The following is a 26,179-nucleotide window of genomic DNA, read 5'->3' as shown; positions in this document are numbered from 1 at the left end:
TTACACGCCAAATATATTTTAATGAGGAATGATGTCTAAATAAATGTCATTTTTGCAAAGCCATTTTGTTCTCTCGAGCCTTTTGGAGGATATTTTGGATGTTGCTTTGTGTAAATCTTTTCGCTGGTGCCCAGACAGAACTGCAGTAGGTGAATATTGCAGGGTTTATTCATCGGACTGTGTGCTGATGTTCAAAGACACTTAGAGTCTTCCTACTGAGGTGGCACAGCTCTGTGAAAATGAAAGGCCTCCGATGGCAGACAGCAGCAGCAGCTACAGCTCAACTTTATTTTGTTAGTGTCCGTGTGTGTACTGTATACATACTGTTACCAAGTAGGAGAGGTGATTTATGTGTATATACACTATAGAGACTTTTATGAGTGTATATATGGATGTGTTGAGTGTTGAGTAGTGGCGGTGTTGAGTGTATGCAGGCAGATGTGAAAATACAACCTTCTGTGTCAGTATTTAAGACAGCCGTTGCTGAAGATTGTCAAGATACCAAGTAATATAAGTAGATGGACATACCGTGTAACCAATCAGAGAGCTAGAATAAGCAGCTACAGTTACGCTACGGTTTATTTGACAAAGATAAGCACCATCTGTTGTGTATTTACGGGATCCTCAAATCCTGCAACCTTCAATTAAATCAAATTTGCATGCAGGGTTGGCATGCAACTGTAAATGTATTCAAATGTTTGGTTCAGGACGTTTGGTTTGGTGCATCATTTTTTCAGTTAAGTACACTAAATGATAAAAGTCTAATTCTGTATAATTAAGAAGCCAGAGTAGTGAGTAAGTTAAAGAGAGCTGAAGTGAAAGCATAACTTTTGGATGAATAAAAAGGTAATTCAAAATCACATGAATGCAAATGACTAAAAATCCAGTCCTACAACATGACCTCGCTCAACAGTGTGGTGTGCAGTTCATCCCATTTATCTAGGCAGCAGTAGTAAATTTAAAAAATATATATCTGTGGTCTTTAACAAACACTATTTCCCACAGGCAGAAAGATTGTCACAGGTGGAATCAACAGGCTTGATTTACAAGTCATTTGCGTGTTGAGCTCCTGGACTGTGATGTTGACAAAAAGAGACAAGACAGAGAGGGCTGAAAGCTGCAGATGTATAAGAAACCAGCAGTTATAATGTGGCAGTGGGGCAGTAATAGCCTAAAGATTAGAGCTCCCCTCATTACCACCACTGAGGTGCCTTTGAGTAAGTCAAAGATCAGACTGGTTGTAGTCGGCAGCTTCCAGGTGTGAATGCACGTAACTCTAACGGTGTGAAAAAGTTCCTATAATATAGAGCGTTGTTGTCAGCCTCGATTAATCATTTCAAATCAGAATTAGGTCAAACTCTGATAGAAAGTGTAAGAGATCATCATCTATCTTATCTTATGGAATGTGGACAGTAAACCCAAAGATCATGTTTCACTCTCTCAGAAAAAGAGATGATTTGCCTTCTGAAAGATTAGCAGATTTGAAACTACTTTGATCTTCAACGTGCATATTATGTCCATACATTTGCATATATGGAATAGAATAATTAGAATTTGATTTATATAATTACATTGAAATAATACTGACAAATGGCCATGACCGCCAACCATAGTATGTGCTTAACCCTTGATTATACATACCTTAAACCCCTAGTAGAGTGGTTTTTAGAGAGTGATTTTGATAACACTTGTTCACTTACACACCCTCTCTCTCTCTCTCTCTCTCACACACACACACACTGGTAGTAAGAGCGAGTGGTGTTCCAAAGGGCAGCAGTGTTTACCTGCCCACTTCAGTGGATTCCTCAGCCGGCTGGCTCAGACACTGAGGTAGAGACTCCGGTGCCTGCGTGTCTACTGTCTACACCGGAGACATTCTTAGCCTGATATCACTGCCGCACGCTCAACAAAGATGTTGAAAGGCCATATTGAAGCAGGACTAGGAGTGGAGTAGAGAGGTGGGGGGTGGGAGGGCAGAACACGGAGGGAGGGAAGGAGGTAGGGAGGGAGTTTGAGAAGATAGCCGAAGTCGCCTCATAAAATCCCCTACCGTCAGCGGGGCCGGAAGCCTTGAAGTGTGGGTGCATGTAGAGGGAGAACAGGTGTGAGCTTCTGTATATGTTTGTGTGTGGATGTACTGTATGTGACTGCGCAGGCATGTGCGTGGGTGCATATGTGTTCACATGTGTTGAAGTGAGCGCATCTGTGTTTGAGTAATAAATAGAGCGTGTGTGCGTGTGTGTGTGTGTATGTGTGTGTGTGTGTTCCGGCCTGGCGGACATCGAGCAGGGCCGAAAATACGCGCATACTGAACATGCTGTGTTTTGTGGTCGTTTTGTGTCACCGCCCTGACGAAGCAAGACTCACAGTTCACTAGTTAAAATCATGCTTTCTTGGTTAATCACACAGCAGTAGGTCACGGATCTGTGTGTGTGTGTGTCTGTGTGTGTGTGTGTGTTGTAATACGGAGATGAAGGGACTTCAAAGTGGCGTGGCAGCATTCTCTCAGCCCAGCCTGTTTACACTGCTCAGTAGAGTCTGCATTCCTCTGTCTCATTTTTCCATGGCATTCCACGAGGAGCTCCATGCTCCTGGCTGCGTGCCCACGCCTCAGCAACATTTACCCCACCACCACCCCCCACCACCCCCCACCCCTGCCCATATAGTACATACATATTCCGTACACACAACTGTACTCTCCGCTTGGCCGTTAAAACAAGACAGGAGCCAGCTGGGAGTGGAGCATGCAGCACCCAGCGGCGGGACACCTTCAGAGAAAAGAAGAAGTAGTTGAACTTTGTTTGTCCCCAGAGGGGCAATTGGTTGTGCAGCAGTAAAAACAGTAATAACACAAAATCACAGTGATAAGACAAACACCCAAAGTGATTAAAATAAATAAAATGAATATAATAAAAAGTAAAAACAAAGAGTACATAATATTTACCAAGCGTGGTTGGGTGGTCAAGCTCATGTTACCTTTTTCTATTGGGAGTGTAGCAGTGAAATGGCAGAGGATATGAAGGATTGTTTGTATCTGTTGGTTTTGGCTAGCGAGTATATGAAGGGGGAACCCGAAGGCCAGGTCTGAAACTCTAGATGCAGAGAGTGGGTGCTGTCAGACAGGATGGATTCTGCTTTCTTTATCAGCTGTTACAAATCAAATCAGACAGACGTTTCTGTTGAGCACCTGTGATACAGCTACGCAACTCGATCACCTTTGTTTTCATCGTTCTGTTTTAGATTGAGAGAAGGATACCAACAGATAAAAGAAATAGTAAAAAGACTCAATAAAAGATCTGTAAAAACAGTCATCAGGGAGCTGTCAACATCAAACTTAGCCAAGAAGGAGGTAAAGGGAGGGATCACATTCACCGTGGCACCGCAGGAGGGCAGGAGATTCAGCCTTCTAGCCTTCCTCCCCTCACTTGTTCCTACCCCCCCCCCCCCTCGCTGCTGATATTCTCAGTTGGATATCAAGACTTGCAAATGTCAGTCTGCGTCTCACCGATGTTGGATATAAACATCTGCGCCAGTTTGTCTTGAAAAGCTCTCAGCACATTCCCTGACCATAAATCAGACTGCTTCAACGCCTGCCTTAGAGCCAAAGTGAAATATAGCTGTGAAAAAGAAAACAATTATGCTGCCAATTACAAGGTGTGTTGCAAGCAGTCGGCGGCCACATCGGAGAAATTCTCTGCTGATGTGTTTGTGATTATTTACTGGTGGGGTTGCTAAGGGTGCAGCATGTGTGTGTGTGTGTGAGAAATAACACGGAAAAGCCCTTAATTTAGTCGCTGTGTTTACTTGCTCTTTGCCTTTATGACTGCGTTTCTCCGACATAGGCCACAGGTGATTATGGGATTCCCTGTGGGGTGGAGTGATGGTGGTGGAGGGATGGTGGCAGACAGTGACATCTGTGGAGAAATATGCCACCGTTTTTCTTTTTTTCCACAGGAACCTCCCCTGGATTAAATTAGAGATCTTCCATGACAGAATAGTAGGTAATGACAACTGCACGGCAAAAATACCCTTCTGAAAGAGTGCTTTCTTCTAGTTTTGAATCTTAAAATCCCCCCCCCCCGACTTCCCCCAAATACGTTAAAAATCTGCTAATTTGTGGGAGACACTGGGGAGATCTTCCCAAGACATTATTTTCTAGACTCTAGACTTAGTTGAGTACTTTACTCTCCGTTGTTTTATGGCAGGTTTCTTCTTTCCAGGAAAACCAGATTTAAGGCTGAACATGCAGCTAAATGACTTGTTAGTATGGAAAGGTTTTACAGTGTATAGCAAGTGTCCAAACTCAGGGACAGATGTTAGAAGAATCAACTGTGAAGAAAAGAGGAAGTCAGTAGGTTAAGTCATTTTTGTCTGTCATTTGTTTCTGAGCAGATGGGAGGATGGGGATGCCTCGGAGGGCATTTCAAGAAAATGATTTATGGCGTAAACCTTAACCCAGATTCAATAAAACAAAACAAAAAAACTGAGCTTTATATTTCCCTCTAACCATTTGTAGTTAATTCCCATTTGTGTTGAACAGCCAAGAGGTGAAACATACCAGCAGTCGACCTGCAGGAGAGATAGAAAACAATATTCAGTCTCACATGCCAGAACTTAGATTTCAATAAAAAGCGTTGCACAACATAGATAAAATGTTTGATTATAATTAGCGGGAAAAAAGTACAGTAATGCTTCGTCATCAACCATTTTGAACATGGAAATATACAAAGATACGGTAATAAAAAAGTAAAAAGCAAAAAGTAAGTTTCATGCTTCAAACTTTTTTAAACAGCACATTTCATTCTCAGTTATACTGTATGTTTAAACTTATGTAGGGATCAGACGACAGGAATTCATCCAGATTTTGACACAATTTTGTCATTGCCGACAAATGTCCACCATCGGGTCCAAACGTGAACATCGGGAATGATGGCGTCTTTAAGCTAGGTTTATGCTCGACGCGTTGTCCCCAGCGCAAGGGTGTGCGTGCCAAAAATGATGTCATCATGTCTTTCGGATCAAGTGTGAAGGCTCCACAAGTTGTTGTAGCACTTGGTGATACACTTCTGAATTTTTGTAGCTAGGCGTGCGCTGCACACGGTCATGCGGAAGTAACTGAAGTGCATTTCCTCACGCATTAGCTTCACAATATAGCTATATTCCCCATCGGTGACCATCGTGAAAGACAAATATATGATCCCAGCATTACACTTTAGCCTTTTCAAGCTGTTGTCCCGTCCTCTTTATAAACAAAGTCTTGTACAGTGACATTGATTCTCAGCCCTTGAGCTGCATTTAGGGTTTTAAGCTTTATGAGATTGACAGGAAGAAGAACTGGAAAGCTGGAACATTAGAGGAAGAGGGGAGAGAGAAAAATGGCTCCCTCTCATATGCTATAATAAAGGCCGACCCCTCTTTAAGAACAGCATATTGCAACAAAAGAGACAAGTTGGGTGGTTTTTGGGGGGGGGGGGGGGCAGGCATGGGATTGGATTTCAAAATGAAAGAGGGGTGTTAAAAACACCCCCAGCAGTCTACTGTTTTTATTTTATGTGCAAGTGTGTAAAAAAAGGCACCTGTTTCTCGTTAAAGAGAAGCACACTGAAACCCTCCTATGGAACGTAGAATAGGACCGAAACGTCTAGTTCGGCGTTCACATTACTGCGTCAAATTTGTACAACAGAAAATAAACTATTAACACGTCCATTTTGAACATCTTAAGGCATTTAAATTTGGGTGCTACCACTTTGTCTTTTCAGTTTCATGCAGCAGTTTTATTTTGGAATACGACCCAGACATGTATCTTCAGTGAAGGTCTGGCACCAGTTGCTATGTGTGAAATGTTTCCTCCAGAACAACGACAGCATCACTTTATGTTTAAATAAGCGTGGGCTCATTGCATTTGGTCACGTGTTTTTAGCTGTGCTAGCACTGTGGCTGGAGGGATGGTACGTTAGTTGGATTGATGTCATTTTGTACATACATTCGTGGTCCCCAGAGGATGAATCCTAATCACTTTGGTGATCCCCTGATTTTTCTACTAGTGCCACTATCTGATTGATATTTATGGTTTGATGACTGTTTGATGGATTGCTGTGAGTGTGATTTGGTACAGACATTTATGTTCCTCTCAGGATGAATTGTAGTTACTCAGATGATCCTCTGACTTTAATTTGGGTTGAAATTTTAGTTTGTCCAATTCTTCAGTTTATTAACAAATACCTGCAAAAACTAATGGCATCCCCTTTTTACTTTGAGTTTAGTGCTAATTAGTTAAAATACTAACACACAGAGATGGTGATAATAGTTAACATTATACCTGCCAAACATTAGCAGCTTAGCATGTTATCATGCTGATGTTTGCATTTAGCTCAAAGCTCCGCTATTCCTAAATGCAGCCTCAATGAGCTGCTATTTTGTCATTTTGACTCAGAAGATGCTTGTATTGTGCCACAGTACTCTATTGAAGCACAAGTACTTTTCCTCTGCTAAACTCTCACTCCTGCTGAGATATTCATACTGTAGGAGAATGTGCTAATGTAAATGTAAAGATAACAGCAGAGATATTACCTTTTCCATGCAATGAAATATATCACTAATAGGATATCACTAAATAATCATGCTTTTGTTGCTATTAGCTACCAGGCATAAACAAACCTCTTACAGTACACAGTCGGTGCTAATGTTTGATCAGCTTGAACATGTGAGTGAATTGAGCATTACATTTTTTTTGCATTTTGTCATTTGGCTTTTATCCAAAGCGACTTACAAGCGAGACAATCAAATGTCACAGAACAGTGACTCTGAAAGAGCCGTGATGCAAACTCTCAAGTAGCCGACCAGGTACAAGTGCAACGAGAAAGAGCGCTAGACAGAAGGGGTTTTTGATTGTTTGTTTGTTTTTTAATATATAAAGTAAGAAACAACAGGGAGTAGACAAGTGCATAAGAAATAACAATAAGCAACAAGAAAGAAGTGCAACAATCACCAAAAAGTGTTGAGGTGTTCACGGAAGAGCTGAGTTTTCCGGCATTTCTCGAATGCAGAAAGGGAGCCAGCAGACTGTGTGGAGCTGGGTAGCTCATCCCACCATCGCCGAACCACAAATGAGAAGAGTCTGGATAGTGATTTCGTACCAGGCAGTGATGGTATTACCAGATGTCCTTCATTTGCAGGCTGAATAAAGCTTACTAATATAAAGCTTATTTAGAAAATGCGCACTCTGAAATGAATGCAATTTCACAATCATAAGCTAAAAAATACCAAAGTAAAATGTAATTACTGACTTCAAAAGTACCTCAAAAGCGTAATCATGCACAGTACTCAGGGTTCATAACAGACAGCTCTTTTACTTTCTTTCACTTGTTTGCTGTCTGTTTCTCTTTGAATTCTCCTACATACTTTACTAATTTATGATATGATAGTATCAAATCATAATGTTATTGTTGCTTTGAGCTATCCAACTAACTAGCGAGAACAACCAAGCATGAACAAACCACTTATAATACTCAGTAGGTGACGGCCCGTACTACTTGAACATGTGAGTTAATTGAGCATTAAATTACTAATGTGAAGTTTATTTAATCTACAAAATGTGTAATCTGATCAAAATGTCTGAAATGGATGTGGTTTATCATGAGCCCAAAAATACTAAAGTAAAGTGAAATTACTGAATTCAAAACGCCTTCAAAGTCAATAACAATCTTCTCTTATTGTCCGTCTTTCCACGTCTCTCTTTCTCCTATAATTTAAAATTCCTTTCGGTGAACACCCTTCCTCACTCTTATGGCTAATCTCTTTCCACATAGATGACCTTAAGTTCTTAACCTTAAATGATTGACAAGTTGAAAAGTGTGGGTTTTCTCTCTGACTGATGTTATGGAACCTGAGAGAGCTGGTGAGTCGTCCTGCGGGCCAGGGACAGGCCGGAGGAAGCCTGGAGGACGTGTGGATGTGGCCCCCGTGTCTACAGGGAAGAAGGATCACTGCAATACTAACAAACTGCTGGGTTACCAAGCCACTGACTTGTTATGACAGGGAAGTGCTGTGTTTATGTTTAAGTCAGAGCTTTGAAATGTATAGCGTAGCGCTGGCCCCAGGCTGATGGAGTGGCACTAGTTGTTGGTGGTGTGCATGCTTAGGTGTGTATATATGTAAGCACGTGCATTTGTGTTAGTATGACCACAGAACTTGTGCAGGAAATGTGGAAAGGGCACCGGCCTCCATCTTTGAGCTGTTTCCACGGTGATCCCAGTGCAACTAACCAGCAACCGACTAAGTTCTCTTGCCCCTGCCGTCATTATAGGGCAGCATGTGCCTGTATTCCAGCAGTACAAACACTTGCTAAGCCAACACTGATTTTATTTGTAAAAAGGCAATAGTTTAGATTAGATTAGAAGCTCAGAAGTTTTAATGGTAACAAGTCTGTTGAAATTGTTCTGTATACGTGTAGTGAGTCAGTTTTATTATTCACTATGATCTGTTGGTTTGCTAATCTCAGTGTGAAAAACAAAGACTTGCTGGGAAAAATTGTGAACGTGTGCCATAAAGTTACAGTTACAGGTGTAAATTTAAATGATCTTTACCACCTCTACCAGGTCAGAGCCACACAGAAAGCACAGGTCATCTTACTGGACTCTCATATATGAAGTCTTTTATTCCCTCAGCTATTGGCTTTTTAAACAAAATGGGACTGTGAGAATCTGTGGATGTGATACAGTCCCCCACTTCTCTGTCTTACTGCTTCTTCTGATGGTTCTGGTGTCAAGGACAACAGTGATTGTGTATATATATTGTATGGATTCCATTTTTACTTCTGCCAAATTGCCCCTTGGGGACATTAAAGCTTTACTCTACTATAACCTACTTTGCCTGTTGAGTGGCTCTAAGTGCCTTGTCACCATACACAGAGAGAGAGAGTGGTCATTCTGCTATGATTTACTGTATGCCAGTGGTTCAGAGCAGCAGCCATAACAATAACAAAAACTAAAAATGCGTAACGAGTTTTGTGGCTGAGTGTCAGTCTGGAGATTTGCAACTACACAGAAGTCTTATGTGCAATCCCCTTAAGCTGGCAGGACAGTATTAACTATGGTAGGTTTGTTGCAACATCCATAAATTTAAGTTTGTTCTCTTATAAATGTCAAACTCTGTCTCTGCGTTTGTTTGTTTTTTGCCATTTCATTGGGTACATTTTGCAATAAGGCGAATTTGTAAACTATAACCACACATTCTGTAACGGTTTTCTGTGTATGTGGGACTATTGTCACACTTTGGGCTTTAGACTTTAAATGCAGGTCAGGGTGTGTCCCTCTCATTGTCCATTCATCCTTTGGATCTAAATCCAAATCCTGTCTGACTACCATTTGTTGAAAATAGTATAATTGCTTATAGTAGCTATAATAGAGGGACATAACTTTAAGAGTGAAGAATATAACTTCAGTACATGGATTAAAGACCAATTTAGTAAAGCTGCTCTAATGTAGGGCATTGTAACTCCACCACTGAGCTCTAAAATTAATTATTTTCATTTGCTTTCACGCATGCCTGAATGAAAATCTGCCGCAGTGATCAAAGCATAGGTGCGGTGTTCAAAGTTCATCCAGGTTGAACTTTTGAGCTGCATGTTGTGATGATGAAACTCTTGCACATTTACTAGAAACAAGCTAATGAGGATGGCACAGAAAAATGGGATATGGATCAATTTGTCTGAGTTAAAAAAAAAAACATCCCATTAAAGTCTGTTCAAATATCTTGGCACATCAGAAAAAAGCAAACATTCATTCCCTCATCTGGCATTCTGGCGGCAACATTCATGCTCACTCCTCAGCTTCCTTTCTTTAAGACCAACTCCTCTTCCCTCTCCAGGTTCTTTCTCCTCTGTCTAATCCCTTTTATAGAGCAGAGAGACAGTCTGACGGGCCTGGAGTTGGGGGGGAAGCACTGCTACTTAAAGAAAGCGCCCGGGCAAATTTGGGGCTGGTGGTAATTATTTGGGCCTCATTATGGGATCACGTTTCCCCAAGTCATTCTCTGTGGTAAGCGTTACTGGATATGGGGCTGACACTGTCAATAAAGCGGGGGGAAAGATGACACGCCTTTTGTTTTGACAGGACCAAAGCAGTAATGCCTCCTGTTCGTTTGCATTTGCAAAGAGAGGAGAAATAGAAGGCCTCAGAGCCCACTTTTCCAGATGCTCCGACAGAGAAAGACCCTCTGCTCCGCTGCTCCCCCGGCACCGGGCAATCCGGCGTCACTCTCATATCAGCCTTTCATGAAAATCTACTTAGTGTAGGTTCATGAGATACAAGTCTGTTTGATTGAGGAGTGTGGTATGAGGAGTGTGTATCTGTGTCATCTGTGGCACTGAGAGCTGGACCACAGTGTGTTGTGTAGAAGCCAGCGCTGCCTGATTATTGGTCCAAGGACGGATATGAGCCTCAGTGCCTTGGCTTTCAGCGCAGAGATTTAGACACACACTCCTGCACCCAGCGCTGAGTAACTCCCCTGCAGGACCACTGAGGGACTTTTTGAAACAGAAGATCAGTAGACACATGCTCATGCACACATATGTTCACATGCAAGCACATGCTCATGTGCCTCTAGCAACAGTACATAGCTGCGCTCTCACTCATTAACCTGCACAATTACACAGACTGTACTGTACCTGATGTTGGGTAGACTAGCTAGCTGATGCATTTCCAAGCTGGGGTTGTCGCTAGAGATAGGAAGCAAAGGGTCAGGGTCTCAACCTGTCCTGTCACCCCGGGGTCTCTCATCCCTTAAAAAACACACACACACACACACACACACAAAGTCAAATCTTAGCAGGGATCAACAGTAAGTGTTGCCCAGTAACCCGGGCAACCAGTTTCAGATCTCTTTCATCTATTACATGCGGTCTTGTTGCTCCTTTTGGCAACCGCTTTTCCTGCGCTTAAAACAAACATTGTACCATCTGCCCTTGTTGTCGAAGCTTCTGCCAATTTCAATAAGAGAAAGTTTTGATTCACACCTTCAGTTAGGCTAAATCATTTTTTGAAACTCATGCAAATTAAATGTTTAATGTCACATTTACCAGTAATGTAAATTATGGGAACCATTCTGTTAACTTTGGCAACCAAAAGCTGCATCCTGGTTGCCAACCTGATCACCATTTATAAAACTTACTGCTGCGAGACATGCTGACTCCTTTCTCACTCCTGGCCCAGTACATGAGTGTGTGTGGGCGTGTGTGTGTGTGTGTGTGTGTGTGTGCATGTGTGTGTGTGCGTGTGTGCCCACAGAACAGGTGGGTGTTTAATGGTGGAGTTTCAAAAGAAAACGAGACACTTCATTGGATTTAGAGCCCAGACGTGGGAGGCTGAGTCACTCACTGAAGAAGTGGGTCAGAACCCAGGCAACAGATAGTATTTACAAGGTGTGTGTGTGTGTGTGTGTGTGTGTGTGCAAGCTTGCATGTGGCAGGGTTGATTGAATTCTTCCCTGATATGCTTTAACCTGGCAGGCTTTCCAGGCCTTGGGGCAGAGCTCCATTGAAGAAGCCTTTTCCCTTCCTCACTCTCAGTCTTGATTTATTGGATAGAATACACACATACGTCGCAGATACATCTCTTTTATCTCCTTCTAAACTAATCTGCTTCATTTTGATAATTTTGCATATAGCATTTCATCCAATAATTCCTCAGAAGCCCAGTGACCCATGCAGTTGGTAATTGAGTGGTGGAGCTTGATGAGAGGTGCAAGCTCTTTTTACTCCCCCCCCCCCCCCCCCACCTCTAACACACACTGACATAACTGCCTGGGCCTGGTTCCCTGCTGGCAGCAGATGAACTAGAAAGCTCTCTTGCTGATTATTGGCAGATGAAAAAAGAAGATCCGCAGGGCTAAGCGAGGGGAAAAAAATATTATTGACTTCTCACCGCAGCTACTATTTATTTTCCCCTTTTTCTGTCCGTGTATTTGTTTTTGAGGCTGTTAGATTCTTGCCTTGGAATATTTTTGGGGTAGTCTTTGATTGAGCTGGAAAGGAATGCCTTTAATCGTGGCTACAAAGGAACCGAGGGACATGTCCCCGTCAGTTTTGCAACAGATCTAGACAGATGAGGAGGAGGCGGAACGGAGGAGTGAGCATTGTTAACAGTCTGTGGGGAACTGTTTGCGTGCCCTGTGGTTTCTAGTCCCTGTGAAATGGAGACTCAGTGATTTGGTTTCCCAGGCCCCTTTTTCTCAGGGCCGCACAAAAACCAAATGAAGACGTTTCAGTCTGTCCTGGTTGCCATTTATAGCTCAGCGGCAGCGTGTTTCTAAGTGGTAGATGGCACTGATGGTGGCACATGGAGAGTGTTCACAGCCATCTGATTGTAAGTGGTGTGGGCATATCTAAAATAGAAGATAATGCTTAGTCTTGTCAACGATGCAAAACATAGACACTGTGACCAACGAGGTGGTTGCCCTCAGAGCCTCCGAGAGCCAGAGGAAACTTAAATCTAGTCGCTCCTTTCCGAGCCTGTTTGGCTCCGCTTTGGGATTATTATCTGCTTTATTAAGTATGGTTGCACAACCCCATGCATCAACATGTTTCACAGCAAGAACCAAACATGATCAAGGGCGTCTGAAGATTTAAATAAGCGTTGTAATCTGGCAATAAAAAGGTTCTCATAACCGAATGCACTGTAGCTCTTTTTCAACATTTCCCACAAACCTATAGCAAAAAAGAGCAGAGGTCATGGCATCAGTGAAGTAGTGTCATTAAAGGATCTTTTTGAATTTTCTTTCTTTTTCTTAGTTAAGGGCCAAGTTCAACTGTAGGCCTCTAATTTGGGCCTAGTAAATGTGGACTGGTAGAGGCAGCTGGCAGCGCAGCATGCAGGCCAGGCCATGCACTTCCTTCGTGAACACGGGTTGCCATTCAGCTGACATGCAACGGTCTGAAAACATCATGCAGGGCAAAATTCTCAACCGAGTGTATTTGTTTTCAATGTTCACCTTCAGATTTAGCTGGACAGAGATGTGTTTCCAGGATGCTTTGGTCTCTGTGTTTGAGTGCATCACCTTGTCTTCCTAATCTACTCTATAGGTCATTACTGCACCTCTCATATGGCATATGTGTAGGTTTTCCAACTAGTTTCATCATTAGTGTTGGTGTTACCTGTGCCAACACTTACAGATATTGTATTCTCCATTTGTGGTATGTGAATCCACCACACTATACAACCACTATACACAGGATGCTTTACCCCCCTGCTTACCCCCATCTCTCATTTTCTTTCATCTTCATGCCCCCGCTCCGGTTTATTTTCTCCTCTTTCTCCTGTCTGCTTTCTTTCTCCCCTCCCTCTCTCTCTCTTTCTGACAGACATGCACCAGCCCTTTGCAGCACATTACGTCAATTCCCCTGGACCGGGGTGCCAGCTGTTGATGTCACCCTTGGGTCTTTTTAATTTAGGGATTTCCGCTGGGTGAGATGAGGGGGAGCCCCATGACCTCAGCCCACAGCCACATGAAGAGGCCCACCACCGGGGCAGAACCAGTCCGGGGACTGGCCTGTATAGGGCAGGGCAGGGCATGGCATGGCAGGGTGGGACCGCTCCGCTGGGGTGTGGGTGAGCGCGGAAGCCGGGTGCTGCAGGGTGATCTGTAAGCTGTAACGAGGACTAATCTGGGAGCACTGCGTTGTGACGGGTGCCCTTATTGATGTCATGTGAGCGAATTAGTGATCCGCAGGGGTGTTTTAGGAGTGGTTTGCTCCCTCCTGGACTGCCGTGCAATTCTTCATACCCGTGACAGCATGTCTGTGACTTGCAAACACTGCTGCTATCCCTTGAGCTCTTAAATGCAGCCTTTCAGCAGCTACGAATTTCCTCCCTTTCAGAGGGGATCAAATGTTCCTACCAAAGACTATCTCTCATTCTTTCAGTCCTCAAGGCTCTGAGTGGGAGTGAACATTGCCATCCATGTAATTGATTTTCTAGGGTGCCAAAGTTTTTCCTCTTGATATCAACAGCTTTAAGAAGGAAACGCCTTCATTTAACAGATAAAAGCTTCTATCAAAAGCAACTGTTGTTCTCAAATGGTGTGAAAACCAGCTTTAGAATCTTTCTCTAGACTATCTCTTTTAAAAGGTTTTCTTGAACATTTTTTCTTCTCATTCTTCTCGGTTTTGGTCCAATTTTTTGATATCTTTATGGTCACATACTATCGGTTACATGTTGTGTTTTTGGTCCATATGGATTAACACAATTTACTGAATAGATGGTCAAGTTAAGTCAGTTTTACTGTATCTTTATAGCCCAATATTATAAATCAGAAATTTGACTCTAGGGTCTGCACAACATACAACACACTCTATCTTAAGACCTTCCATTCGGATAAGGAAAAACCCTTCAATGGAGAAAAAAATGGCAGAAACCTCAGGAACCTCTTCCGACAGATAGATGTCAGTGTTACAGTATCTGTCTCTTAAGTCTCATTGGTTTACAGCCAGCCCATTCTCATTCCCAGGGCATCAAATACCAACGCTTTGTCATGCCCCTCGACGTCTGATACCGACATACAAGGCACTCTTTAGCGTCTGTATGAGATGCACCAGGCTTTCAACTAACTCCAATGTAAACCCATCTGCGTCATTGTTAGTCGCCATGAGACCAATGACATCTATATAAGGTGACATTTCCTTGTTAGGAGGAGGTGGGTTGGATGGATGTCTAGATAATTAGGAGGCAAAAAGTGGACTTTGCTGCAGGAGACCACTGTTCGCCTCCTGCTTCCAACCACGACTTGGGACATTTTTCTCGTGGTGTTTACTGTTGCCATGACAACGTTTCAAGTGATCATTTTAACCCAAACCACGAATTCCCCAAACCTAACCAAGTGGTTTTTGTGCCTCCTGGACTGCTTAACCAAGTGGTTTTTGTGCCTCCTGGACTGCTTAACCAAGTGGTTTTTGTGCCTCCTGGACTGCTTAACCAAGTGATTTTTGTGCCTAAACCAGTTGCTATGAGTGTGTAATATTGGCGTGAATGGGTCTACATTGGATTTAGTTGAAAGCCCGGTGCGTCGCTATACAGACGCCAATGGTCACCTTGTGCGTCTGTATGAGACGCCAGAGGGGTGTGACGAAGCGTTGGTATTTTACGAGCTGGGATGAGAACGTGTTGTTACAGCTGAAGCTTTTTATTGTACTGGTTCTTTTTGGTCTTAAGAATCCATTAGTGTGACTATTTTTGGAAATAGAGTTCTCTCTTGTCTGCATGTTTTGTGAAAGTCATTGCTGTTATTGTAAAAAAAAAAAATCAAATCCCTGAAATATTCTGTATTTTTACAATATGACAAATGTCACATTTTAAAAATTGTTTTCAGACTCATTCACATTTCATTTTTTGCCTTGTGGAGTTTTCTTGTAAACAATCAAAAGTTATGTTTGCATTAAGTGTTACTCACCAAAGCACACTGTGTGTATCCTTGAGGTCTAACAAAAGTGTTGAATGTATTTCCTTTCTAGTCAAACGTTTGCACAGCTGACTTAGAGTGTTTTAAATCCTGCATTGTTTGCATCCATGTTAGTCTTGCATAGCCAGACCTAATTCCACAGTGCTTTGCCGGCACTGGAGAAAGGTCCGGCTGCACCCACTATCATTCTGCTATCGGAGATTTTAGCTTGTTTGTATTTCTTTTAATCAATCACAATCGTGTTGGATGGCGCTAAGCCCAGGATGCAGCTATGGTGCCTTTGCAAAGTATTGTGAAACCACCGACAGGAACATGTGTTGCATCACCTGTGATGCATACACGCGTGCACGAGACAAAGAAAATGGGTTCCCGCTCATAGAAAAACTGCTCCACAGCACTACTAGAGGTCAGAAACTCCACACGGTACCTTTAATCTCAGGAGCTGTTGATGTGCTGTTTGTGTAACTTAACATTCACACTCCTTGCACTTTTCATAGCACAGCTTAAAACCCCAGTTGGCACTGCAAAAAAAAAAAAAAAAAAAAAAAAAAGTATTCCTCAAAAATGTATTCCACTCAACTCCCCAAGCAGAAAAATAACACCACCAGAAACATCTGTGTTGTTTTAAATTTCTGATCTTTACAAGTGATTATTTTCCTTTAGCTTCTATTTTCCTAAAGCTTTTATTCTAAAGGTTTAACCTCTTTCTCTCTCTTGCAGTATCACCCTCTGTCTCTGTGCAATACAAGTGAGGATGAACGACAAGAGAGTGACTTCATCACCATTGTCAAACTGGAGCACAAGGTACATCCCTGTCTGCCGCTGCTCGATAAGGTAGAGATCACACAAACACACACACACACACACACACACACACACACACACACACACACGCTGTTAAAAATGCTTCACGCGTTTCTCCCGGTTGAACTCTTGGAGAAACTTCCCCCTGTGTGACCCCTTCCCCTTTCAGACATGGCAGCAGACAGATAAACCATCTTGCCATCTTGTCCTCTCTCCAGAACCCCTTCCGCTCTTGGACTTAGACTTTAAAGAGAAGACGGTTTAGAGGGAATTATTTGGCAGGAGCGTAATGTTTTGTTCGGGATGGTGATCTTTCAGAGTGAGGGGTTGGACAGGAGGGGGTGGGCTTAGCTCAGCGCTGCTATGTAGCAAGTGGCAGTGAGCCCTGGCTTTGGATGTAAGGCTTTCAAGCCCCAGCTGTCACTGGTCCGATCCCAGCCAGCTAGCCAGCCAGCCAGCCAGAACCAGACACTCGGTGCTCTCCATTTCTGCTTCCCTCTAATATGAGCGCAGCCAGAGCTCCATAGATTCCACCCACAATGGTTTAGATGTATGTGCAACTGCTATGGAGTTGACCTAAATCTCCCATGTGTTTAAGTATTCTACCATACATACTGGCTGGCATGTCCTAACTTTAAAGCAGCGTGATTTAAAACTGTTGCTATTTTTTCCCCGTTTTTCAAGTGGTGACAAATTAGCAGGCAGGAGTTTAGGCGACTGCCTTTTTTTAGCCTGTGTTTTCTTTTCCCCTAATTTCAAGCCATGTTTAGGAGCTGCCCACCGTGGCGACGATGTAGAGACATTCCCACACATTTCCCCGCTCCTTTCCTCCTCCTCCTGTTTGCTCCCTCAGTGGGAACCAAACCGAGTGGGCGAAAGCGGGAAAAAGAGGGGTGTCACTCGATGCTGACTCCAGAAACAGTTTTGATTAAAGCCTTAATGGCAACACCGTGTTGTCCCATAAACAAAACACGGTCTCTCCCTCATGCAAAAGTACCCTCGGACAAAAGGCTGTTGCTTCCGAGTGCTTCCTCCCTCCCTGCAGATCGCCTTTGAAATCAGGAGAAGTGAAGGAGCGAGGAGGAGGGGGGAGGAGGAGGAGGAGGAGGAGGAGAAGGAGGGGGAGGAGGAGGAGGAGGAGGGGGTCTTTCTTGCTGTTTTGGTCGTCTGGAAAGTATGTGTTGCAATAAACTCCACTCCAGCCACCTGCATCCTCGCTTCCTTAGTGAGATTCAAAGCTTTTGGTCGTGGTGGATTTATTGGGGATTCATCGTGCAGCTGCTGAGGAGTTTGCTCTCGGCCGTTTGAAGAGGATGAATCAGATGGTTTGGATGTGCCGTGCTGGGTCCGCCGTGGTCTCTGGATGGGACTTGTTTACAGTTTAGTCTGACTGTAACCCGCCCCACTGATCTATAGATACTCCGACAGGCCACAGAGGGCTCATGTTACACCACACACACTCAGAATAGACTGTAAACCAAACAAAGCGAAGCTCAAAACCTTGAAGGATAGCGTTTCATTGTTGTCCTTTGTTTTTATTTTGGTTTTTAGAGGTTCTTATCCTCAGCGACATCACAAACGTGACGGATGTGCCAGATTCCTTTGCTGATTCGCAGTGATTTGCGATGTCTCTCTAATACTCTTTGTTTTACTGAAAGGGTCTAACAGCATCTCTGAACAGCTCGGAAAGTTAAAGTTAAGAGTAAGTGTCTCTGCTGCACACAAACATTGATTTAACAGTGTGCGACATCTTCTCATTAATAGAAAAACATGTCAAACACTTTCTCTGGATGCCCTTAATAAGAAGTCGTGCATTGAGGCTTTAAGCATCGCCCTCTCCTGGTACATTCAGCACTGCTGGCTACCTCTCATCCACATTCACACACTTGCATGAAAGTACAGCTCTCGATCTCGTTTAAATGAGCATGAATCACATGTTTTAGGGCTATACTGTGAATATTTCTGATGTCCTGATAATGGATAAATGTCCACAAATTTGCTTTGAAGTCAATTTAAAAAGAAAAAAAAAACAAAAACGCTCCGTATAACCACAGATCTTGCCTTATAATTATCACGTTATGAGTTTTCTTCAGTGTCAAAGTAATTCAGTGACAGCTGTCTGTCCGTCACAGTGCAAACAGCAACTGCTAATAGTTGATGCGGCATGACTTTTTACCAGAATGTAAACAAATGCATCCAAATCTTAAAACAAAAACGTATCCCCAATAAAAGAATAACAATAGAAATGACAAAATCCAATAATGTGATGTTTTTTGTTTCACATTACTAAGGAGCATAATGTCCTGTCAAGTTACATCCCTGGAGCACTGATTATTGGTATTTCTAAGTAGCCCAACCTATTCTGATGGCTGTCAGTGACTCTGCTAAAAGCCTGTGAATAAAGGGATTGAAAATCCAGCTAAAGAAAGCCTAGCGTTCAAAGGGTTAATAGTCCTACAATGCTGTACATTTTAGAAGGATATAATTCACACAAGTGTAATTCATCAAAGGAATACAATTATAGAAAATCAAATTTAAAAATACGAAGGGAACAATAAATTACACCTCTCTTAAAAGAAACTTTAAAGTCACATAGTAGTGACTTTTCTTATTATATTTGGAAAATCGTTCAATTTAGCTAAATTAACTTGAATAAAATCCTTAAATATGTTATATGTAACTTTAATGCAGCTCATTAAAAGTTGGATGTTGAAGAGACCAGAATAATGGTGCTTGAACAAATGGTTGTTACACACCTTAACTAAAAAAAACAGTCACATCAATCCAGAAATATCCAAAAAGTGTCCAAATCACCTCTTTCTACAGTTATATATCTGAGTTTCAGATACGGCTCTCTGTATGCAAATGCCTGAATCAAAACCCTCCACCGCTCCAGTGGTTTTGCATCATTACACAACACAACACAAGCAGAGGTTCTCTGCCAGCATGTTGTGCTAGAAGTGATCCGTCTGCTTTCCTCTACCCAGCCTGGCTTTTCTGTTTACACTAAAGCCTTGGAAAGGTTCTGTAGCAAAGTCACAGAGCAACACATGACTCAACGAGAAAAGGCATCGCAGCAGTGCCAGGAGGCCTCGTCTAAACTCCACACGAGGCTTACTGTACTTTGTTCTGAAGAAATGCCGTAATCTGGAATGTTCAAAGCAAAAAAGATGGCCCAGTTTTTGCGCTCGGGGAGACTGAACTGACTTTTCACCCACACAAAGTGCAGCTCTGTGGAGCACCATTAATAAGAATCCGTCGTTTTTGTGAAAACAGTGACTGTTTGGCCCGTGTCTGAACTTGCTGACTCTTATAGAAAGCCTCGCTTATTGATTCTGCTCCTCTCAGATGAAAAGGGTTTTTGGCCTGATTGTGCTGTAATCCTGTTTTCTTTAACTAGGGTTTTCATGTGTATGTGTTTGTGTGTGTGTGTGTGTGTGTGTGTGTGTGTGTGTGTGTGTGTGTGTGTGTGTGTGTGTTATTGGATGACATTATTTCAAGTGTGCTTTCTCAAATTTTTTGTCAAGCTTTTAGAAAGGTGGCCACTTTTTGTGAGGAGGCAGGTTTGGGGATCCAAAGACAGCGTCAGTCACATGCATCAAGAGGAAAACGACACTGATGGTGCACATCTAGTATTTGTAATGACATTATATCTTGTCACGTTGAATATAATAGTTAAAGATGATTTGCAGCATCCATCTACTGTAACACTAAAGGTCTTATTAGCTTTAGTGTTTTTTAAAGATTAAGACTCTTTTTTTGTCACTTCTCATGGTAATTTGGTTAATTTATTCCATCCAAACCACAGTTTTTTATTTAGCTAACATATAGTATATACTGTATGTGCAGGGTGGAGATAATTGAATGATTAAGCTTGTGCTAATACGTAAAATGAAATGACCTAGTGAAAGATGAATAGAAGGAGTAAAATATATTAAGAACAGGAAATGTTAAAGCTAGAAAATCAGCTAGAATGAGGAACTGAAGAATGAATAACAATATACAAGTCATGAAAACTACTCCGAATGGTCCAATTTGTCTTCCAGTGTGGCCTAAACTTTCGTGCCAGCAAGAGTAGTCCCAGTGACAGGAAGTGGTTAAAAACAAGGGAAGCCCGTTGAGGGAGGAATAAATCATGGCCCTCATGACAATGTTTTCGTCTCCTTGTGTCTGATTGTCTGTAGGGGGTGACACTGACCTCAGGCTATTCCTGCCTGGTGTTTTTAAGTTAAGACAGGGGCTGGAAACGCAATGGCAGCTGCCTCTGGCTTATTTTCCTTCGGTAGCAGAGTCCAACGTCTCCAGTTCATAGGAGACGAATCAAGGAGGAGGAACACAGGGCAACATCTGGAAAATGGGGGATATTTCAGCTTTTCAGAGCAAATGCAAAAAGCAGCAGGTACACAATGGACATTTTGGCCGGTATGAAATGCGTCAGTGTTAGCAGACTTCTGGGTTCGCTTTGATTTCCCTCCCAAGAAAATTCATTATTTGCTCGTCCGTGCCAGACAGTTGCACGGTTGCCTTCAAAAGGATCGACTATGACTTTCTGTTTCTTTCTCCTGTTAGTCAGAGCGTCACTCCGACTCCAGCATGCAGGGACCTTTGCACCTCCTAAACCACTGCATGCACCTTAGATTATTCTTTTTAATCTCTCAATCAAAAACACAGACACACCACTGCTTTTTTTTTTTACAGTTTTCAATATGAGATGAACTGTAAATCGCTGCATAAAAAGTTGGGGACGTTTCAAAATCTGTTTTTCAGCCCTCTGTGCGAGCCCTTTCTTCCTGTTATCCTCAGGGTCATATTCCCTCTGCTGCTTGTCAGATAGGTTTACACTGCTTTGATCATGTCACCTCTAACGCAACAGCTTCAAAAGTGATGTAGCTTTGGGCTTCTCTTTCTCAAGCCTCCCCTCCTATCAAGCAGCAGCGTGAACGGATGGCCTCATTATCGGGGTGCAGAGCTGCACCCACGAATGTCCCAAATATGTCTCCTTCCTCCTTTTAACTGTTCACTCTGTTTTGCTGTGTCTTTTCAGATATTTCCTCCCATTCCTTCTTAAGATTAACTAACCACATTCCTCCGTTTGTGCCTGTTTGACCCTGACAACACAGTCTTTTCCCTCCCATTTCCTCTGTTGCTAAAGTTAGGCACCGTCTTAGCTCCCCATATCAATGTGAAGATAACTCGGTAGGAAGTACTTAGCTTTGAGTCTTTTCGGGCAGTGCACTCAGTTTGGCTCTTACTGTACCCATGATGTAATTTGTAGTTTGATTAGCCTGTCTCTGAGGATTGTCTTATTTATTTTGTCTCTGAAATAGATGGTGCTCTGACTGTGCAGGTATTTTCATCCGTCTCTTGCTATTTTCACGATGATGCTCATTATAAAAGGCAAAGCCACACCCACAGGGTTTCTAATAAAGCAGAACAATGGGCACCTTTGTCGGGCCGTTCCCTTATCCACCATCCTACATAACAAGAGTCATAACCCTCCTGGCAAACAGTGTTAACATCAGCTACAGTCCTTTTCTGCGGCGTGTAGAGAGAAGGGGTTGATTTCCTCCCGTGGCGTTGTTGTGACTGAGTCGGTGCTGTTAATACAGTAGTTTTATGGATTTGTTTGTACATGTGTCCATGTATAGTACCAGTCAGTTTGGACACTCTTTCCCATTCAAGGGAACGGGATGGTGTATCCAAACTGACTGGTACTGTATGCTAAGGTGTACTAAGTGTTTGTGTGCATGTGTAGCAGTAGAAGACTGACCCTGGATGGGCATTTCCAATTAGACCTGATGTGTACAGTAAGTCTGTCTAATCAATTATTGGACATGTTATCAATCAATAGTTTATTTAAAAAAAGACAAAACACAATGTGCACTTTTTTTCTATTACAACAGCATTTTAAATTACAGTAGTGGCCCCTAATTGTAGCAAAATCCAAGTAGATTTGAATAAAATAAGTCTCAGCTAAACCTACATATGGTTCACAGGAATTTTTCATAGTCTGACTTATGTAACTTAATGACTTTGATGATCCCAGGACTTTTCCTCTAGTGCCACCACGAGGTTGACATTTGCTGTTTAGAGTGAAATATCCTGACAACTATTGGAAGGACCTGCGATTTTGGTGCATTCAACATTCATGGTCTTCAGTGATCAACTGGTTTCTCATCTATGCCATCATCAGGTCAACGTTTCAGTTTGTCCAATACTTTAGTTTATCTATTAATCGATTTAGGTTTCCTTTTCTATAAACATTAAATCTTCACAGAGCCGCTAGCATGACTGTAGAGATTTTATGGGACACACCTGATAAGTTTTGCCTGACATAGCGTCCTGTAACTTTATGAGATGTGAGGTGTTATAGTGGTTGTTTGATATCGACTCTTTGATCTTTGCAGTTCTTCAAGCTTTACTGTCAATGACTATGACAAATATGCACTGATGAAATCATATGACTGTGACCGTAAATCAATCACTGTGTCGTATTTAAACAGTGTGTGTAATTGTGCAAAAATAAAAATGCTGGAGTTTCATTTGTATGATATAATGGGTCACCTGAAGTTGCTTAAAACATTGGTCGCAATACTTTTCCACCTTTTTAAGTGGTCAGCCGTTACACTTACAGGTTAACACATACACACTCCTCATTTCCAACCCAAAACACTGTCGTTCTGGTGTGTGCACCTCTACTGCTTGTAGAATTCATAAGGGATTACCCAAGTCAAGTGCAGAGTACTTTCTCTGGCACAATATCAGAGTAAAACATTGTCCTCCAAGGCATTGGCTAACGATGTGAAGCACAAACGGGGGCAATTGTAACCTGGAAAGGAGTTTGAGAGTGAAAATCATCAGCCAGTTGTCATGGATGTTCATGAGGTATCTGCTGCGTTAGAAGTCCAAGGACAGGAAAACAGAATGATAACTCTTTCGCTGTCATCACACGAACACGAGAGTGCATTCCCATGGGACCAAGCCAAAGAATATTTTGGACAAGGAAGAGCCCTGAGCAACAGGAATGTTATTCAAGTATAAGCCACCAAAATGAATCTTGGGTTGCTGCTTGTTGACCTCAGCTTGTGTGGGAGGGCTTGTACACAATTTCAGGAAGATTTTCTGCTCATTAGTTGCAGATAGTTGCTGTATTCATACTGTTCTGTGTTGTTAATACCCGGTTCCTCCCTTTACCACCTGACTGCCTAGTTATCTGAGGGAAACCTGGACCTTGCTGAGGTCACCAGCTGGTTACGGTGAGAGTTCACAGACATGTGGAATCTGCGGGGGGGTGGGGGGGGGGGTGGCAACTATACAGCGGTGTACTTTTAACACAAGCTCTGTGCAACAAGGGGATTAGCAAGCACAGGAACAAGCCTTTATCACTGGGGGAGACCTTTCACGTAGAGCTTGGCTTTGTGCGAGGCTCTACAATGAGAGGAATACTTCAGGTTTTCTCTCCTCAATGGGAAAGTGCATTCCTCCTTTTGTCAGCACTTTAAAAAACAAGTGGTGGTGCTTTGTATCAGCAGTCGTGCGGTTTTGGTGACCTGCGTGAGGGGGGAAAAGATAATTGGAAAACAAACATCGAATTTAATTTGTCGGTTCAGGTGAACAGGTGGGACGCACAGGACAGCGAGGTTACGGGAAATATCACGGGATGGATGGAATTTGGTCTTCTTGTCTCGCCGTGGGGTAGGAAAGTGGGTTGGGCTGCTCGTTGAGATATGTTTGACCTTTGGAGCAACAGGGTTATGAGTCTACACAATGATATATCACAGCTGCATACTCGTTGTATGAAAGATACAACACCCTGGTGATTTGTGTAGATTCCGAAGACAGTTTTATTTCCGGGGATTGTCGGCACGACTCCTGGACAAATCACAGAAACAATGCACTTGATGGAGAACCCTGCTGGAACTCAGGGTTTTATTACTACTTTTGTAATAAAACTGTTTTCAGTTGTTGTAACTTGAAATGTTACATTACCTTGTCCAAAGTGAGCCTACTTTGAGTTTGCAGGGCCGATATGAAAGAGGAATTGCCGTTTAAATCAACTTAATTGCTAAGGAGAAGCTGTTGAAATCCCCTATAATCAGATTTCGGCTTATAGGCCCCAAGGCTGCTGTTGGTAATAGTTTCGTAATATTTTAGTCATACACAGTTCATCCTACGGGTGACCAGGAGCATTTGAACTGCAGCTCTTCCAAGTTTAGTGGATCACAATTCAGTGAGACTCAGAGGTCAGAAGGCCTGTGGGTCAAAGCTTAACAGATGTCACCTTGACCCTGCCGCATTATTGTCGTTCAGCTCAGTTCAGCGCTGTCATCGCTCCTACCAACGAGGTGTGAGTGATTGGCAGAGGCCCTGCTCCCCTGCTGCACTCTCTCCACTCATCCTGTCACCTTAAATAGGTGGAGAATTCTCTGGCCCAAAGGTGCGTGCGTTACTCCTGCGGTGTGTGTCGGGTATATTTTCAGCAGAACACACCCCAGCTGTGGCTGCAGCTCTCATCCGCATGTCTTGTCCTCAGTTTCTCGCCCAATGCCAGCGTTGCTAAGCTAAACATTGACTCCGAGCTGATGGCACGGCAAACCGCCCTTCCCACACTCGCATAAAATCTGGGCGATGCGTTGTTTGCTTTGACAGGCGATGTTTTCAGATGCTTTGCTCTCTTTTCCCAGCTACTGGCGATTAGCAGCTTGTCGCTCCCCTTTTCTCACGTTTCTGCTCTTCCCTTTTTCTCTGCCCTCTCTGGAATGACACATAAGCTCTGCATAGTTAGTGCAGGCATGTCGAGTTCTTCTGGAGCGAACACTGATTCTACAGTCCAATTTAAGTTTGTCGACAGCATCACCGCAAAACTTTTATACACAAACAGTGAGATGTCTACAGTGCCGCTCGGTGGGAAGTACTTCTCCAAAATAGAAGCAGCTGGACTATCACCTGAGTGTGTATATGTGTGGATCGCAAAATATGTCCCTTCTAACAAGTTCCGGCAAATACTTTTTTTTTTCCAGGGTCCTGTTTTCTTTGTGAAAAGTGGAAACACACATCTGCCACTAAGTTAAGAAAATCCCCTTGCTTCCAGTGCATTAGACAAATTTTCTGTAAACATCTTAAAACAAGGAAAAATAAGCAGATCCTTTACCACTATCAAGGAAATGACCCTTGAAATTTGCTAATTTACACAGAAAACATGAAATTATCTCAGCTGTTGGACACACTTGTTTAAAAGCAATAATGATTTAAGACTAATAAAGCTACGTACATCATTTACTCCCTGGAATAGAAGAAAGAATATCTTCTTGCACAAGGAATTGAGTTTTTATGACGCATAAAAACATGCATACATTCTGTACATGGCCCGTGTGAGCACCTATGCACGCTAGGCTGTTTATCTGCTCCCCCAGGGTGAGCGCACCACCGTCTTGCAGGGCTGCTCCTGGTATTTGAGAATGCAAAGTGTTTGCGTCTCAAGACGTTCATATTAGGACGACACATCCCTCACTTGTCACTTCAAAGGGAGCATGCGGGGGTCAGGGTTTCGTCAGGGTTTCGTCAGGCTGTCGTCGGCGCTCGGAGCAGACGATTGGAGAAAAATGCGGCACTAAAATTAGAACGGTCTGTCATGCTCATAAAGAGAGACAGAGCCCAGATGATGCTATTCTGTGCCAAATTGCTGTGATTAAAATACCTCCATCCCAACTGGTTGGGAGACACCTTCTGCTGGCTGCAGGAGGGGAGGAGGAAGGGAGGGGGGGGGGGGGTGACGGTTGTATGGTTGCAGCCTCATCTGTGAGGTAGGGTGGGGAAGGATGCACGAAGGGTGAGAGGACCAGCGTTAAGACAGATTTAGAGTCCACGATGTTCATGCACTTCCTTATCACTGTATGTTCTTGGATTTTTAGCATCACTGGCAAGA

At 42.9% G+C, this 26,179-nt stretch overlaps 1 protein-coding gene across 3 annotated transcripts in view; it reads left to right on the top strand.

Moving 5' to 3' along the window:
• LOC121909925 (E3 ubiquitin-protein ligase RNF43) overlaps positions 1-26,179 on the top strand; it is an 88,484-nt gene that overhangs the window by 42,087 nt on the left and 20,218 nt on the right. For 2 of the 3 annotated variants that reach the window (XM_042430786.1, XM_042430787.1), the window contains exon 2: positions 16,171-16,284. In XM_042430786.1, coding sequence (XP_042286720.1) covers positions 16,171-16,284 — 114 coding nt within the window. The remainder of the gene's footprint in view (positions 1-16,170; positions 16,285-26,179) is intronic. The other variant, XM_042430788.1, reaches the window with a different exon arrangement.

Source organism: Thunnus maccoyii, chromosome 13 (assembly GCF_910596095.1).
Source record: "Thunnus maccoyii chromosome 13, fThuMac1.1, whole genome shotgun sequence".
NCBI classification, from domain to species: Eukaryota; Metazoa; Chordata; class Actinopteri; order Scombriformes; family Scombridae; genus Thunnus; species Thunnus maccoyii.
This window is presented reverse-complemented; position numbering and strand designations above follow the sequence as displayed.